At 41.9% G+C, this 16,174-nt stretch overlaps 1 protein-coding gene across 1 annotated transcript in view; it reads left to right on the forward strand.

The window, feature by feature from the left end:
* The window catches only part of htr4 (5-hydroxytryptamine receptor 4), a 356,392-nt gene that overhangs the window by 229,176 nt on the left and 111,042 nt on the right, over positions 1-16,174 (forward strand). The window contains exon 7 of the mRNA XM_079556259.1: positions 11,994-12,100. Coding sequence (XP_079412385.1) covers positions 11,994-12,057 — 64 coding nt within the window. The 3' untranslated portion in view covers positions 12,058-12,100. The remainder of the gene's footprint in view (positions 1-11,993; positions 12,101-16,174) is intronic.

The raw sequence follows: 16,174 nt of genomic DNA on the forward strand, positions 1-16,174 counted from the left end.
TGATAGATAGACAGATAATGAGAATCCACGGGTTATCCACGGGTTATCACTTTGACCAATGAGACGAATATGATATGAATATGACCAGCCTGTCTGGACTAATCAGGAGTCAGGGGGAGGAGCTTGATAGTATACTTTTGAAAATTCTGTTCCTGCTCTCCTCATTTTGCAGACGAGGAGTTGCTTTCTGCTTAAAGGGGGGAGGAATATGATTGTTGACTTTCAAATCGCTCCTTACTTTACAAACTTACAGACTATCACTTTAACTTTTCCCAGAATGGGATGACAGGCTGTACTAAGCTGATTACACCACAATAGGCAGAAGTGTCATTGTGAACATCACTTTCCCCAAAAGCGGTTTCTCTCCTCGTCCTCTGATCATCGGCTTTGAGACATTTTATCTGTCTGCACATTTGTTCATCAACAGAAAAGATAAAGTCCCAGTTTGATCGCTGTCAATCACACAATCGGACCTTGGAGCTATAGGCGGGGAGAGAGAGAGGCGTATGTAAGTCCACGTGACCTGACGGCGCCGCTCGTGGTGACGTGTAGCGGTGTGTTCTCCCGCTCAGCGCTCAAGCTCTTGTTGTGAACGATCTGGTGAACCACTTTGTCACATTTTTGTCCCGTCTTATCAACAAAACTCATAAATATCATGTTTTAGTCTTAGAGCTATTTTTAGATCGTCACCGTCATCCAAAAAGGCAATGATATAACGTAATGATATCGTAATAGTCTTCATTGATGAAAACAACACAGTTTTGCTCATAAAACATTATACCTTTGACAGTAGGATTATGCTGATGTGTAATGTGTGCAGAGACAATGAAAAGACAATCTTAGAGACCACAAATTACATTGTAAAAACTGTGACAGTGACTTTTTTGTTGTTGCTGTGGCACCAACTCATTTCCAGCTTTCACAAAACTCGACCAAACATACTGATACTGATTACACATTTAACAACACTCAAAGTGAGAGTTCAAGGAAACAACAACAGCAACTCCCGGCTCATCATAATGAAATATTCTATAAATGATCAGAGATGTCGCCTTTCATCACAAATGACTGCTTTACGATATACTCTATGTGTACTCTACTGCAAGGACAGAGTTATAGGATTTCTACAAACACCTGGAATATGTTACTTAACTCACTGTATGTCATCAGGATATTAAATATAGATGTTTAACAAGGCTGTGACTGAAGATGGAAACACTAAATGTTCCCAAAAACGTTATGGATCACAGATTTTTTATGAATATTCCACTGTGAACTTCACCCAGAAATGCATTCATTCTTTAAAGCCGCACTACGTAACATTTCACCGAGTAAATATAGTAAAGTTCAAACATTTACTGGGTGCAGTTTTACCCTTCCAAAACCCCACACCTCTACTTCTTCTTATTGCCTAGTTTATTCTAGTCACGTATGTGTATTTCAATTTTAAACGGATGAAGGTGACACGCTCACACCAGATGTTTGCTTCTTCTTCTTCTTCTTCTTCTTCTTCGAGCGGTCGGTGATGCATAAAAACTGTCCATCTGGGAACAAAGCGCCGCATGTTCAGAGTCATAACAATGCGAGATGTGAATCAGTGGAAGCGGCGCAGTGACATTTGTGTGTCGGGTTCACAAATGTAGGAAAGCGGAAAACATTTCCAACACTTCAAGAATAAGGACGATTTACTGAACACTTCTACTTCTACTGCTTCTGATGCTGATAAAGAGCCTTCGACTTTTTTAACCATCTCATTTTGTCATGTCCTCATCCAAGTCAGTCTCCCTCTTCTTAGCTACCTTAACTTTTAATTAAAAGTAATTTTGCGTATCTGTTTCCACCACACACACCCGCATTAGTGGGAGGCGCCCCCACAGAGGAGCGCGCTGTACAGATCGTCAGTACAAGTTTTTAGAGCCGCGGTGAGAACAAATGTGGACAAATACTGCCTCTGGTGGGAGTTATGGAATCTTTCAGAGGAGCCAAGCTGTATTAAAACAGAAAAGAAACCGTTAAATACAATTATGAAAGTAAGCTACATGCTAATGTTATGCTAATGTGACATGACGAGTGGTAGTGGTATATTTAATAAAAGCAAGACAGGTCCACCTAAACATAAATAAAAGGTTAGGAGCAGTTATTCAAAAAGCTAGCCACGGGGCAAGGCACATCCTATCATCACACGCCCACATCTAGCCCAACTCGGCCGGCCGGGGGCTTCGCTAGTGCTCACCCGAGGACCCCAGCAGACCCCAGACCGGAACGCACCGAGGGGGAGCAATGGACGCCATGAGGTGGCGCACGTTGAGACCCTGTACCACCCGAGACGCTAAAATAAACCCCAACAAAATCTACGAATGGGAATAAATGAACGATAGCTACCTGGACCCGTAACACACACACAACCTCTGGGCCCAACCAGGCCGGAAGACGCCAGTGAGGAGACTGAGGAAGTGCGTGTGAACCAGGGCGGCTTTTATACCGTTGCACAACAGTGGCTAAATGCTAATGTCGGCAAAATCCCATTTTAGAACAGCCGTATGATGTGAAATATTAAATCTGTACGACCTGCTGTCCACTCTCTCGTTGGCAATCTGAGGCCAGAGTCTGTTCACGTCACATCAGACACGGGTCAGCGCTTTGGCCACAGCCAGAGGTCGGTCTCAAAACCTATACCTGATCAGACCGGCTTGGCCCTGGCCTTTGTTATGGTGAAGCTCGACAAAGCGGGTGAAACAGCCATTTGGCCAACACGTGCCTGCATGTTCAAAGACACCTAAAGGCGACTGCTATCCGCCCTGGACTGTTCATTAGCTGCTGTTTTGCCGCTGCTGTTGTCTTTGAATACAGGAAGAAAGAAATGAAGATATCCTCTGAGGCGTTGTGCAACTGACTTCTCAATATATTACAATGACCATGTAAAAGGAGTAACTCTGTAAACGGGTTATTCCAAATGTCCCAATGGATGCTAGTCTCCTCAAAGTGACCCAATGGAGGAAGATAAATACAAGACCTGTTGACTTCCTGAAGTCGGTTAGCTTAATTCCAAAGGCAATTTAATCTGTGGAATTATTCGACTGACTTATGATTTATGGACTTCAAAAACATAAGAGAAGAAATTACTGAAACATGTGCAGCTTCTCCAAATCTGTTTTTAATGAGGACAAGACTGCGTGATATTGTTCGACGCTCAAAATAAAAACCGTAAACAGCATTATGCTCATAAAACACACTCTTCCTTTTATTGACTTCAGCTGAATTGCAACCCAGAGTTAAAATGCAATAGAGTGATTAACACCGATGAAAAATGACGGTGAAGTTATGGTTTACCTGATTGCAGCGTAATAAAAACAAATCTCAGCGGAACAAACACCCGGCTGCTCCGTGTGCTCCGTCGGGAACGTCCCAGAAGGAGGTCATTAGCCGAGTTAGCAGCTTCAATTAGCCAGAAAATGAGCTCTGTTGATGGACGGCACTTTGTTTTATGGGACAATTGCAATTTGTTAAGCACCAAATATGTCAGCAGTAATGAAATGAGGACTTGTGTGGACGTTAGAGGAGCGGTTTGTTTGGTGAAGTAGATTTGGCTGGTTTCTGTGCGGCTGCAGCGCTCGGTGAGGGATTACACAAATGAAGCTTGTTGGAAAGTCAATAACAAAAGGCGGAATAAGTGCGAGGGAAAGGAGAGAAATGCTCTTTGTTGATGCACCGGTTCATAAGGATTTGAACGATCGTTTTTCAAACTGTGGTGCACAGCGTTTGTTTTGTGGATCTTCAGTTCAGGTGAGGACATTTTCACTGCCACATGAAAAGCCCACAGGAACGTTTAACACTTTAGAATACGGTAAGTCCAAGGTTCTTACAGTGGTAAATACTATTAATTATGTGGTACATCTATGGTACTTATTGTGGTAATTCAAGGATACTACAGCAGCAATACCTAGGTTGTAAATGTGGTTCTTCTAGATACAGTCAGAGGTCATTTCAAGAAATTTTGTATGATTTAGTTAGGGTTGGACATAAAGGAAACAAGTGTCTTTATTATTAACACAATGAGTGCCAAAACCGGAAAAAACTTGTTTTGGCTTTTTAAAAATTATTATTATTTATTTATCACGAAACTAGACACTCTGATACACCTTATGTGGGAATTTGGTAGCTCTGTGATGAACAGAAGTGAAATAAATGACGATCAGAAACTCAAAAAGTCAGAGGGGGCGTGGTGTTGCGTTTCTCTGAGTTTTTAAATGGTTAAAATAAAAAGGACGACAGAGAAACATCCTGTTAAAGTCTTCAATCCAGAACCAGGCAGTTTAAATGCACACGCCATAAAAAGCGATCGAGAACACGCGTGTTTCAAAACATGTCAACAATGTTGTCGTTGAAAATTGACTTGAAACGGAGATATTTAGGCATTTGCCTCTTTGCATAACGATAGTGCCAGAGTTGAGAGGAGTTAATCACAAAGGAGAGAGTTTCACTAGTTATCTCCGTTTCCAGAAAAAAATCTGTGATTTTGATCAAAAGTAGCCTCTGTTTAGGAACCGAGGCACATAGAATTAAACTGTTTTCACCTACGGAGAGCTTAGAGTCTTGCCTTTCAAATGAGCCATAACTATAACATAGAATACGCTGTGTTGGCATTCAACAGCTAAATCCCCAAAACAGCTTGGCACACATGTGTTATTATAGAATAAGTAGCACAGAAAAGACAAGTTTCAAGCACCAGGAAAACACTGTAATCAAAATAAAGAGACTCATGTGTTATTAAATGATTTTTAAATTTATTTTCAAAGTCATCATTATCATAAGCAACCATCATCTCAGTACCAGCTACCATAACCCACTTTTATGTTTCTTACTATATATCAGTGTGAGTGTCTAGGACTTACCACTAAAAGTACCCAGTAACTACAACTTTAGGTTTCTGATAGTTTCAATTGTAAGTTGTTACTACATAGAAACTGCCACTTTAAGCATTACTACTGAAGTACCACTGTAATTACCTAAACATACCACTGTAAGTACCTGGTAATTTCCCTTTTGTTCGTTTACAAACCCCCAAAACGGCGGATTCGTATTGATGAAACCCTGGATTGATAAAATATTTTTGCTTGACTTTGTGTGGACACGGTCTACAACGGGATCCCAAGATAATAAGTCTGGGGTTAGGGGTCATTGGGTCAAAAGGTATTGAGTAAGAACCCATATTTTTGATCAAATTGCTCATAAAAAACAAGCAGAATTTGGAAGCCTGAGATCGGGTACCAATATTCTAAAGTGGTTTGGCGTCTCTGGGTCAAATGTCCTTAAAGTAATTGAAGAACAATAACATATCGCTTTTCCATGGAGTTGTTTAGTATAGTAATTTGTTGACGCTCCCTAACCAGAACGGAAAGTGCCGCTGTGTCTGCTCACTCCGGCATTTTCCACCACTGATATTTGTTCAAACCAACTAAAACCATGAGTATTTTAGGACCTCTTAGACTGGATAATGTTGTCGTATAACACTGTGAAATGGGAAGTGAGTGAAATGAAAGAAAAAGCAAAGATGGAGATCAGCAAATGTGCTAATCTGAGGGATGAGATCAGAAAAACGGTTAGTGTTGGTGTCTAGATGTTAAAACATAGGGAAGCTTTTTTTACTTCACACAGATTGACATATTTAGTGTAAAAGTCTACAATAGTGTTAGGCTTTCAAATCTGCGATATGTTATCCCTATAAAGAAACCAGAACTACCGTACGACGCAGAAATGTGGATAAGCATGTGATGATTCAACACGTCGAGCGAAGCCAAGAGTCTGCAGCCGTTTTAAATTCCCTCATGTTTTCTTGCTTGCGTTTGGGGGGATTTTAAGATGTTATCCCTCACCGCGGTCGCCTTTTCACGGCCATAACAAAGACGGGCCTTATCCCTCTTCCACAGAGCCGTCTCCAGCCGTGCAAGGCGAGCGCCGGCTTCTGCCTCCCGCGCTCTTTTACTGGGTCTCCGGTTTAATAGCGCCGCTGTATTCCGCACTCACGACCCGTTTATTCACTTAAGCCGTTCCAAATATTGTAAAATTTGAAACCTAGTACCCGCAGCGGGTTTGGGCGAACTGTGGGGTAATGGATCACGGTTGTATAGCGCAGATGTGTTCAACAGAATGACAGAGGTTTGAAAGCGTTTTATTTAGTTGGGACAACAGCCGGGGATTAGCATTTGATCTGCAATAGCAACAATGAAACAGTCAGCAAGTCTTTAACTGTAAGAGATCTGCTTGGATTTCTTTGCAGGATGTCAGAATAGCCTCCCGGAGCTGCTGTTTGGATGAAAACTGCCTCCCTCGTTGATTCTCGTTCAGAAATGTGAACCAAGTCGTCTGGATTGAGCTGTTTAAAGGAGCTATCCCTGATTTTTTAAGTTTCTGTTATTGGAAGGAAATTTGTTTTGTCCTTTAGTATATGGTAAAAGCAGACTTTTGTCCAAAAATAACTGGTTTTAAAGCCTTTTAACCTCTTAACTCCCGCCTGAACCGAGAGGATCTTTTTCCTCACGTCATCAGATTTTTTTTCCCATCATTTTTTTGTTGGGTATTCAACTCATTTTTGTAGCTTTTGTGTAATTTTTTGTCAATTTTTTGTCATTTTTTTGTCATTATTTTGTTAAATTTTTGTCATTTTTTTGTCAAATTTTAACACATTTTTGTAATTTTTTGGTCAAATTTTTATCACATTTTTGTAATTTTTTGTCACATTTTGTCACATTTTTGTCACATTTTTTTCATGTTTTCGTCAATTTTTTTTATCAAATTTTCGTCATTTTTCGTCACATTTTTGTCATATTTTTGTCATTTTTTGGTCATTTTGGTCATTTTTTCGTCAATTTTTTGTCAATTTCTTGTCAATTTCTTGTGACATTTTTGTCACATTTTTGCCGCTTTTTCATCAATTTGTTGTCACTTTTTTGTCAATGTTTTCTCACTTTTTTGTCACATTTCCATCATTGTTTTCGTCTCAGTTTTGTTGCTATTTTCACAGCTTTTTTCCAGAAGCTTTTTGTACTGGGGTAAAGCCAAACTGGAGAAAATGTGCTCGGTTCAGGTGGGAGTTAAGGGGTTAAACAGTCAGTGAAGTGACAGTTTTTCCCTGAAATTTGTGAAACCTGGTTTAAACTCAGTCCCTGTGATGAATTTGGATGTTGTAAATGCATTAGGAAAGTTTGAGATGAGTTTGGACAAGAAAATAGCAATTTGAAGTTTGAGCGACCCCGTTTCTTTGTACAATCAGGTATAGCTCCTTTAAGCAGCTGAGAGGGATCATTTAGAAAGAGGAAAACTGCTCTGGATAATGAGAATAGAAACTGAAGAATGAGAATTAATGAGACGTATCAGTGATAACTATCTAAAAATGAAGTCACTGACCAAGATTTAATAAAGGATAGTGCCTGTGACAGTAATATGGCAGCAGAAATATTTCTACTTTTGTTTATCGGTGGAGGCCCTCTGATTATAAACCGGACGCTCTCCTTACAGAGCTACACCAATGGTATTGCAAGTGTATTACCGTATTTTCCAGACTATAAGTCACAGTTTTTTCATAGTTTGGCAGGGGGTGCGTCTTATACTATATACTATCGAGCAGCAGAAAGAAAGTTAGGAGTGAGCGAGAAGCGGAGGTTACTCTTCGAAGAAAACAAAACAAAGCTAATCACGGGCTAAAAGCTCGATGGCCACATTTAGAGGAACGACTTTCCAAATGAGAGATGGAAAAACGTGCTGCCGGGAGAGGCTTGTCAACGGTGCAGTGGTCTGTTCTTTCTGCTTTAGTACAGGGGTAGGCAACGTGAGGCCCGGGGACCAAATCCGGCCGTCCAGCACAGCACCTCTGGCCCTCAAGATGATTTTGAGAAACATTATTACACAAACCAGAGAGCACTTTTAACAATATTAGAATTAAATGGGAGAAAAAAAGGTAGAAATACTGTCAATGCACCCAATTAGGTCATATATTATGTACAACACTGGCATTTGAAAGAAGTGCACTGGAAAAAGAATAATTGTTTCAAGGAAGAAATGACATAAATCGACTTGAATTAACAGATTAAATCTAAGTTTGAGTAGATTTGGACTGGTTTTAGAAGAAATTAAATCTCTAGTTGTAGTTATTCTCTTTTTTATTCTTGTTCTATTGGCGCTAGCGTTTGGATTAGTTCAAACCGACTCAAATTCAACATAGAAGAACTTTAATTCAGGCAATTTTAAGTCATTTATCTGATTTAAGATGGTATTTTTTCCAGTGTTGTGCTTTACTTTGGGCTAATAATCAGCGGCTTCGGCCCTCGGTCTGTTTACAATAAAGAAAATCGGCCCTCCGCTAAGAAAACTTGCCTTCCCCTGCTTTAGTATCTGAACTGTTTATGTGACGATAACATACCAGACACCTATTTAGTTTGTTGTGTAATGTGTCACGTTAGTAAAACCATACACCGATTCAGCCTGGAGTCTTTATCTCATTAGGCATTTTATGGTTAGTGCGTCTTATACTCCGGAGTGAGTGTCGGAAAATACGGCATGGACTAGCCTGTGTATATGATTTTGCGTTGCACTTCCTTATGGACGTGAAAGAGAATTAAACTAACGGTTCTTGGGCTTACGTTACATCTTAGGATCTGCGTGTGGTCGCCTACGTAAATCCCAAAAGACAAAATAAGCCAGGTGTTGATCTCGTTCAACTGGCGCCCCCTGCTGCTCGCTGCGTACGAGACACTACATGATACAAAATGACACAGTGCCTCGGCTCATTTAGCCCATCGCTAGTGCGTAGGAGATGAGGGAAAATCCTGGTGTTTGTGTATGAAAAAGAATAATTTCCAATGAATTGCCAACAGTTTATTTGGATAAAATCAACATTCGGGTCCTGAGACCTTCATAAAGCAAATCACTGCAGCAATTTGCTTGATGTTTAGTTAGTTGTTAGTTGTAAGCTGGTGTGAACGAAGAGGAATCAGACATATCATAACATGTTTTGCTTGTACATTTCTATAAACTCTCTTCTACTGCCGTCCATCCCATCCCTACAGTCGTTGTTTTCGATGTTGACCACTGTCCGTTCGAGGCCAGTATTTCTGTTTCTTTGTGAGCAGTTGCAAACTCAAAGCCGCAGCCTCGTTACGTCCACATCGCTGCCTCTCTGGATATAAAAAAGAAAAAAAACATGGCAGTTCTGGGCCAAGATCATAAGCAGAGCGTTTGGCCCGAAAATGAGCCGTGCCAGCGCCACTGACCCACAGGCTGGACTCTGATGCACTTCTGACACTTTGGGAAATGGATGTCTTCAAAGTGACAGTGTGTGTGAGTCTGTGAGCAACGCCATGGAAACGATCAGAGGAGAGTGATGAGGAACGACAAAAGAAATAAGTTTGGAAATTTTTAATCAATGTGCAGCTGTTTACTATAGATGGATGGATGGATGGATATATGGATGGATGGATGGATGGATGGATGGATGGATGGATGGATGGATGGATGGATGGATGGATATATAGATGGATGGATGGATGGATGGATGGATGGATGGATGGATGGATGGATGGATGGATGGATGGATGGATATATAGATGGATGGATGGATATATAGATGGATGGCCTATAGATGGATGGATGGATGGATGGATGGATGGATGGATGGATGGATGGATGGATGGATGGATGGATGGATATATAGATGGATGGATAGATGGATGGATATATAGATGGATGGATGGATGGATGGATGGATGGATGGATGGATGGATGGATGGATTTATAGATGGATGGATAGATGGATGGATATATAGATGGATGGATATAGATGGATGGATGGATGGATGGATGGATGGATATATAGATGGATGGATATAGATGGATGGATGGATGGATATATAGATGGATGGATATAGATGGATGGATGGATGGATGGATGGATGGATGGATGGATGGATGGATATATAGATGGATGGATGGATGGATGGATGGATGGATGGATATATAGATGGATGGATGGATATATAGATGGATGGCCTATAGATGGATGGATGGATGGATGGATGGATGGATGGATGGATGGATGGATGGATGGATGGATGGATGGATGGATATATAGATGGATGGATGGATGGATATATAGATGGATGGATAGATGGATGGATATATAGATGGATGGATGGATGGATGGATGGATGGATGGATGGATTTATAGATGGATGGATAGATGGATGGATATATAGATGGATGGATATAGATGGATGGATGGATGGATGGATGGATATATAGATGGATGGATATAGATGGATGGATGGATGGATATAGATGGATGGATATAGATGGATGGATGGATGGATGGATATATAGATGGATGGATATATAGATGGATGAATATAGATGGATGGATATAGATGGATGGATATAGATGGATGGATGGATATATAGATGGATGGATATAGATGGATGGATATAGATGGATGGATGGATATATAGATGGATGGATATATAGATGGATGGATATAGATGGATGGATGGATAAAGATGGATGGATGGATGGATGGATGGATGGATGGATGGATATATAGATGGATGGATGGATGGATATATAGATGGATGGATATAGATGGATGGATGGATGGATGGATGGATATATAGATGGATGGATATATAGATGGATGAATATAGATGGATGGATATAGATGGATGGATATAGATGGATGGATGGATATATAGATGGATGGATATAGATGGATGGATATAGATGGATGGATGGATATATAGATGGATGGATATATAGATGGATGGATATAGATGGATGGATGGATAAAGATGGATGGATGGATGGATGGATGGATATATAGATGGATGGATGGATGGATATATAGATGGATGGATATAGATGGATGGATGGATGTATAGATGGATGGAGATGGATGGATCGATGGAGATGGATGGATATATAGATAGATGGATGGATGGATATATGGACAGATAGACAGACAGACAGACAGACAGACAGACAGACAGACAGACAGACAGACAGACAGACAGACAGATGGATGAGACCATTAAAGATACCAGTGCTGCTGCTCCCACACTGAGGCACTGCTGTTTTATGAATGCACTGACAAAAGAACGACCCTTATTCAATGAGAACGATGAGAAAGCAGAGCTATAGAAACACACCAGGAGCTTTCACATCCGATCCACTCAGAAGTTCAGATTTCCTGACAAAACCTTCATGTCCTGTTCACTGGAGACTGTGCTCATGGCGGGAAGTGAAAAAGGAAAGGGGTGAAGGCGCAGGGAGGGAAGAAGCACTTGTATTTAAACATCTACATCCAAACTCATTCATTTGATTCTACACTTTGTTTTTATTGTTTTTTTGTTTTGTTTTGGTAAATGGGTTTTGTCCCGACCAAATAAACCAATAAATGAAAATAAAACGAAATGTTCACCAAAGCAAACAGCAGCTGCTCTTTCCAAGGCTGTTTACATGTTGTTTTTTTTATGTCACAGTCAAAACAAGCGCACGCTTTTTGACCAGTTCTGAAAATCAATTGCCTTTTGTCCTTCAGAAATGCCACTGTTATTTGCATATACATTAGTCCATACATGTAAACGACACATTGCTTCCATGAGTCTGCTCTGAGGGTCCAAACTAACCTTGTTTTTCCCTTCTCTCTCTCCCTCTCCCCCCTCTCCTCTCCTGCCCTCCCGAATGCACAAAACACTTTACCATTTATCAAATACAAATCATTCATTTCACAACCGTGTTCCCCCATGTTGTTTCATTCGCATGACTATTTTCAAATCATCCCCCATCTTCCCCCTCTGCATGGCGTTGTTGCATGCTTTTTCCCTCCTCCACGTTCACATTTTGACACACATACATGCACCTCCTTCTTCTCCTTCTCCCCTGGTTCTCCTCATCCCCCCCCCCCCCCCCTCTCGTCCCCGCTCTCGGCTGCTCCTCCCTGGGTGTCCAGCGGCTGCTCCTCTGCCTCCAAGCTGCTGCTCTGGTTCTGCAACACACGGCCCGTGCCGGTGTGACCGAGGCCCGCGGCGGTCTAGAGCCGCTCACAGCTCCACACAAGTGAGTCCCTTTGACCTTCGTTCAGTGCACAGTCCCACAACGCCCAGGGTTCATGTGGAGGAAGCTCTCTTCATCTGTGTTGAAATGGCTTCTTCTCTCCAGGGTGAACTTCCAGAGTGTGAATACGTGGCTCTGTGACTCTTGTGTGAAAGTAGGTCACAAAGGTTGGAGCTTTATCTGATCTTTCTTCATTAATTCATTGATGACCCATGAATACTCCTCATGTCTGTATAATCCAGATGCAAAATAAACAGCATCAACTTCATTTTCCCAGTAATAGTTTGAGCTTTTATTTTGTATTGCGCTGTAGATTTGTTGAGTTAGTTCTAATTGTTTTTTTTTTATTTTGTGCAATTTGATCAAACTTTATCCATTGTTATTCATACATTATTGTTATGTAGCACCAGTGTCCCCCGGGGGCAGCCTGATTGAAGTGTGGCTGATAGTGAAGAGTCCCAAAAGAACCATGTGCAGCAGCGTTTGTTATGGCACGGTGAACAGAAAACTGAAATCAGCTGATCCAAGCCCAAATGCATCGCCTAAAACGGGGGAAAGACACCCATGGAAAAAGATTCTCCTCTCCTCCTCCCACCTCTCTTCTCTCCTCCTCCACTCCTCTCTCCTCCTCTCACCTCTCCTCCTCTCTTCTCCTCTCCTTCCTCTTTCCTCCTCTCTCCTCCTCTCTTCTCCTCTCCTTCCTCTTTCCTCCTCTCTCCTCCTCTCTTCTCCTCTCCTTCCTCTTTCCTCCTCTCTCCTCCTCTCTTCTCCTCCTCCCACCTCTCTCATCTCTTCTCCTCTCCTCCTCTCTCCTCCTCTCACCTCTCCTCCTCTCTTCTCCTCTCCTCCTCTCTCCTCCTCCCACCTCTCTTCTCTCCTCCTCCACTCCTCTCTCCTCCTCTCACCTCTCCTCCTCTCTTCTCCTCTCCTTCCTCTTTCCTCCTCTCTCCTCCTCTCTCCTTCCTCTTTCCTCCTCTCTCCTCCTCTCTTCTCCTCCTCCCACCTCTCTCATCTCTCCTCCTCTCTTCTCCTCTCCTCCTCTCACCTCTCCTCCTCTCTTCTCCTCTCCTCCTCTCTTCTCCTCTCCTCCTCTCTTCTCCTCTCCTCCTCTCTCCTCCTCTCACCCCTCCTCCTCTCTTCTCATCTGCTCCTCTCTCCTCCTCTCACCTCTCCTCCTCTCTTCTCCTCTCCTCCTCTCTTCTCCTCCTCTCACCTCTCCTCCTCTCTTCTCCTCTCCTCCTCTCTTCTCCTCCTCTCACCTCTCCTCCTCTCTCCTCCTCTCTCCTCCTCTCACCTCTCTCCTCCTCTCTCCTCCTCTCCTCCTCTCTCCTCCTCTCACCTCTCTCCTCCTCTCTTCTCCTCTCCTCCTCTCTCCTCCTCTCTGGACGGACACTAACGCTATGCAAAGAGGCAAATAGCTTGAGCTTTTATTTTGTATTCCGTTATAGATTTGTTGAGTTAGTTCTAATTCTTATTTTATGCAATTTTATCAAACTTTATCCATTGTTATTCATACATTATTTTGTAGCACCAGTGTCCCCGGGGGCAGCCTGATAGAAGTGTGGCTGCACATCTGCACCAACAGACCCTCCGCCCACCACCATTCATTCAGACACATCCTTCTTCCTCAGTGTTGGGGGTAAAATATTTGTAGTAGTATTAAAGGGGCTAGATGCAAGTTGGTCATTTTTATACTCACTACTGCCACCTCAGGTCATACGCGTAACTGCAGCTTCTATATTAAACTCGTGCATGACGGCACTTCAGCCACGCCCACTCTGAGCCACAATAACCCGAACCCTTGTCAGGATATTTGATTTCTGTTTGCAGCCTATAGGTGGCGTTCACGTGACATCACAACATTCTAAAGAGCCTAGAGTTTAACATTGAGGTGGAGAAACTGACTTGTTTTTTGGCTCATATCTCAGTCATTACTGGAGGAATCCACATGAAACAAAAACTGTCACGAAGTTAATTATCTCCTCTGTCAGCACGTATGAACTAATGTCCAATTATTTTCTCAGAAAAACGTCAAAAAGTGGCGACAATATGCGTAAACATGAGCGTGATGTTGACCGAAGATGAAAAACATTGGTCATTTTTCGTTTTGGAGATTTCTTGCAAAAACTGCATTTCTCCCATAGAGTTGTATTGGCCCCGCCCTCCATCTGACATTATGACATCATCCCATTCTAAACCGTGAACATCACCTATTGTTAAACACTTATAGGCGCTGTTTTGTGGCCCTTTTGCTTTATTTTTTACTTTTATATAAGTGTGGCGTTATTATTACTGTTTAACCTCTTAACTCCCGCCTGAACTGGGAGGATCTTTTTCTTCACGTCATCTGATTTTTTTTTCCATCTTTTTTTTGTGGGTATTCAAATTTTTGTCACATTTTATTCATTTATTGTCAAATTTTTATCACATTTTTGTTATTTTTTTGCAACATTTTGTCACATTTTTGTCATTTTTTTGTAACATTTTTATAAATTTTTTGTCACATTTTTGTAATGTTTTTGTCACATTTTGTCACATTTTTGTCATTTTTTCGTCAATTTTTTATCACATTTTTGTCATTTTTTTGTCACTTTTTGTCACATTTTTTGTCGTTTTTTTGTCGTTTTTTTGTCAAATTTTATCCAATTTTTGAGACATTTTTGTCATTTTTTTGTCGCTTTTTGACATTTTTCGTCAATTTTTTGTCAATTTCTCGTGACATTTTTGTGACATTTTTGCCACTTTTTCATCAATTTCTTGTCATTTTTTTGTCAATGTCAATGTCTCAGTTTTGTTGCTATTTTCAAGCTTTTGGACTGGGGTAAAACTCTACAGGTTACATGAGTGATCAGAGTTCCTAAAACACTTAGTTATGTATTTAGTTATAAATACACTTTGCTTCTGTTACGTGAATAACTTTACAGATTAACAATATTAACTTATGTTTTTATCTAAAAATGTAGGTGCAAAAAATTGCTGTTTTTGGTTTTCGATTAAAATGCGATTCATTAATTACGGATCTGTAATTAATCGAGTCCCGCGACTAGTTTTGAGTAGTGGGGGGAAGCATGCAGACTCCACACAGAAAGGCCCCGTCTGGCCCAGGAATCGAACTCGAAACCTAACCACTGTGCCACCGTGCAAAATCCAACAGATATAAAACTAAGTGCTTCAATTCAAAGTCAATCTCAAAGGCTGGGTGCACTGTTCGTTCCAGACTCAGTGGTGGCGAGTTATGAAGCCACAGCTGCCCTGGAGTCGCCTGATGGAACCATATCCGACCATCTGAAGTCGTACCTCGTCAGAAACAGCAGCGTTGGTGAAAGTCACAAACTCAAATGACCTTTCCTTGCTTTACAAAACAGCGGTTACAGAATAAAGAGCTTTAACACATGATTCCTAAGCCCCCCGTCCCGCCGTGATCATGGCAGCCCGGGACAGAGTGTACGTCTGCGGGCAACGTGTGGTTCAGCGACAATATTTGACCTTTCAAATGTCCAAACAAAGTGCATTTTTCTGGTCCTGACACGGAGAAACGGCCCGAATGTTTGCAAACCTGTCGCTAACTCTCCCCGCAGACCGCCATTGTTTCCCTTTTGTGATGCCCGGACTTGATTCAGACCAGATTGGAATCTTGGACCACCTCGAACCCAGGCTGGAAGAGCGGAAGACTTGGCCGGAGAAGTTATGCCGTAGACCCCAGCGCCATTTTCAGAGCTATAAGTGGATAACGTGGTCATAGCTCTTTAAATGGTACTGCGGTATGCACGCAGCCGCCCGCCCATGAGGAACGGGTTTAACAGTCACCGCGGCAACAGGTTCAGTGATCCAATGTGCGGAGCAGATATGAGCCATTGTCACGCGATAGTGAAGAGTCCCAAAAGAACCATGTGCAGCAGCGTTTGTTATGGCACTGAAATCAGCTGATCTAAGCCCAAAGGCATCACCTAAAACGGGGGAAATACACCCATGGAAAAAGATCCTCCTCCTCTCTCCTCATCTCTCCTCCTCTCTCCTCTCTCCTCATCTCTCCTCTCTCCTCCTCTCTCCTCCTCCCTCCTCTCTCCTCCTCCCTCC

This window comes from Gobius niger, assembly GCF_951799975.1.
Source record: "Gobius niger genome assembly, chromosome: 5".
Lineage (NCBI taxonomy): Eukaryota > Metazoa > Chordata > Actinopteri > Gobiiformes > Gobiidae > Gobius > Gobius niger.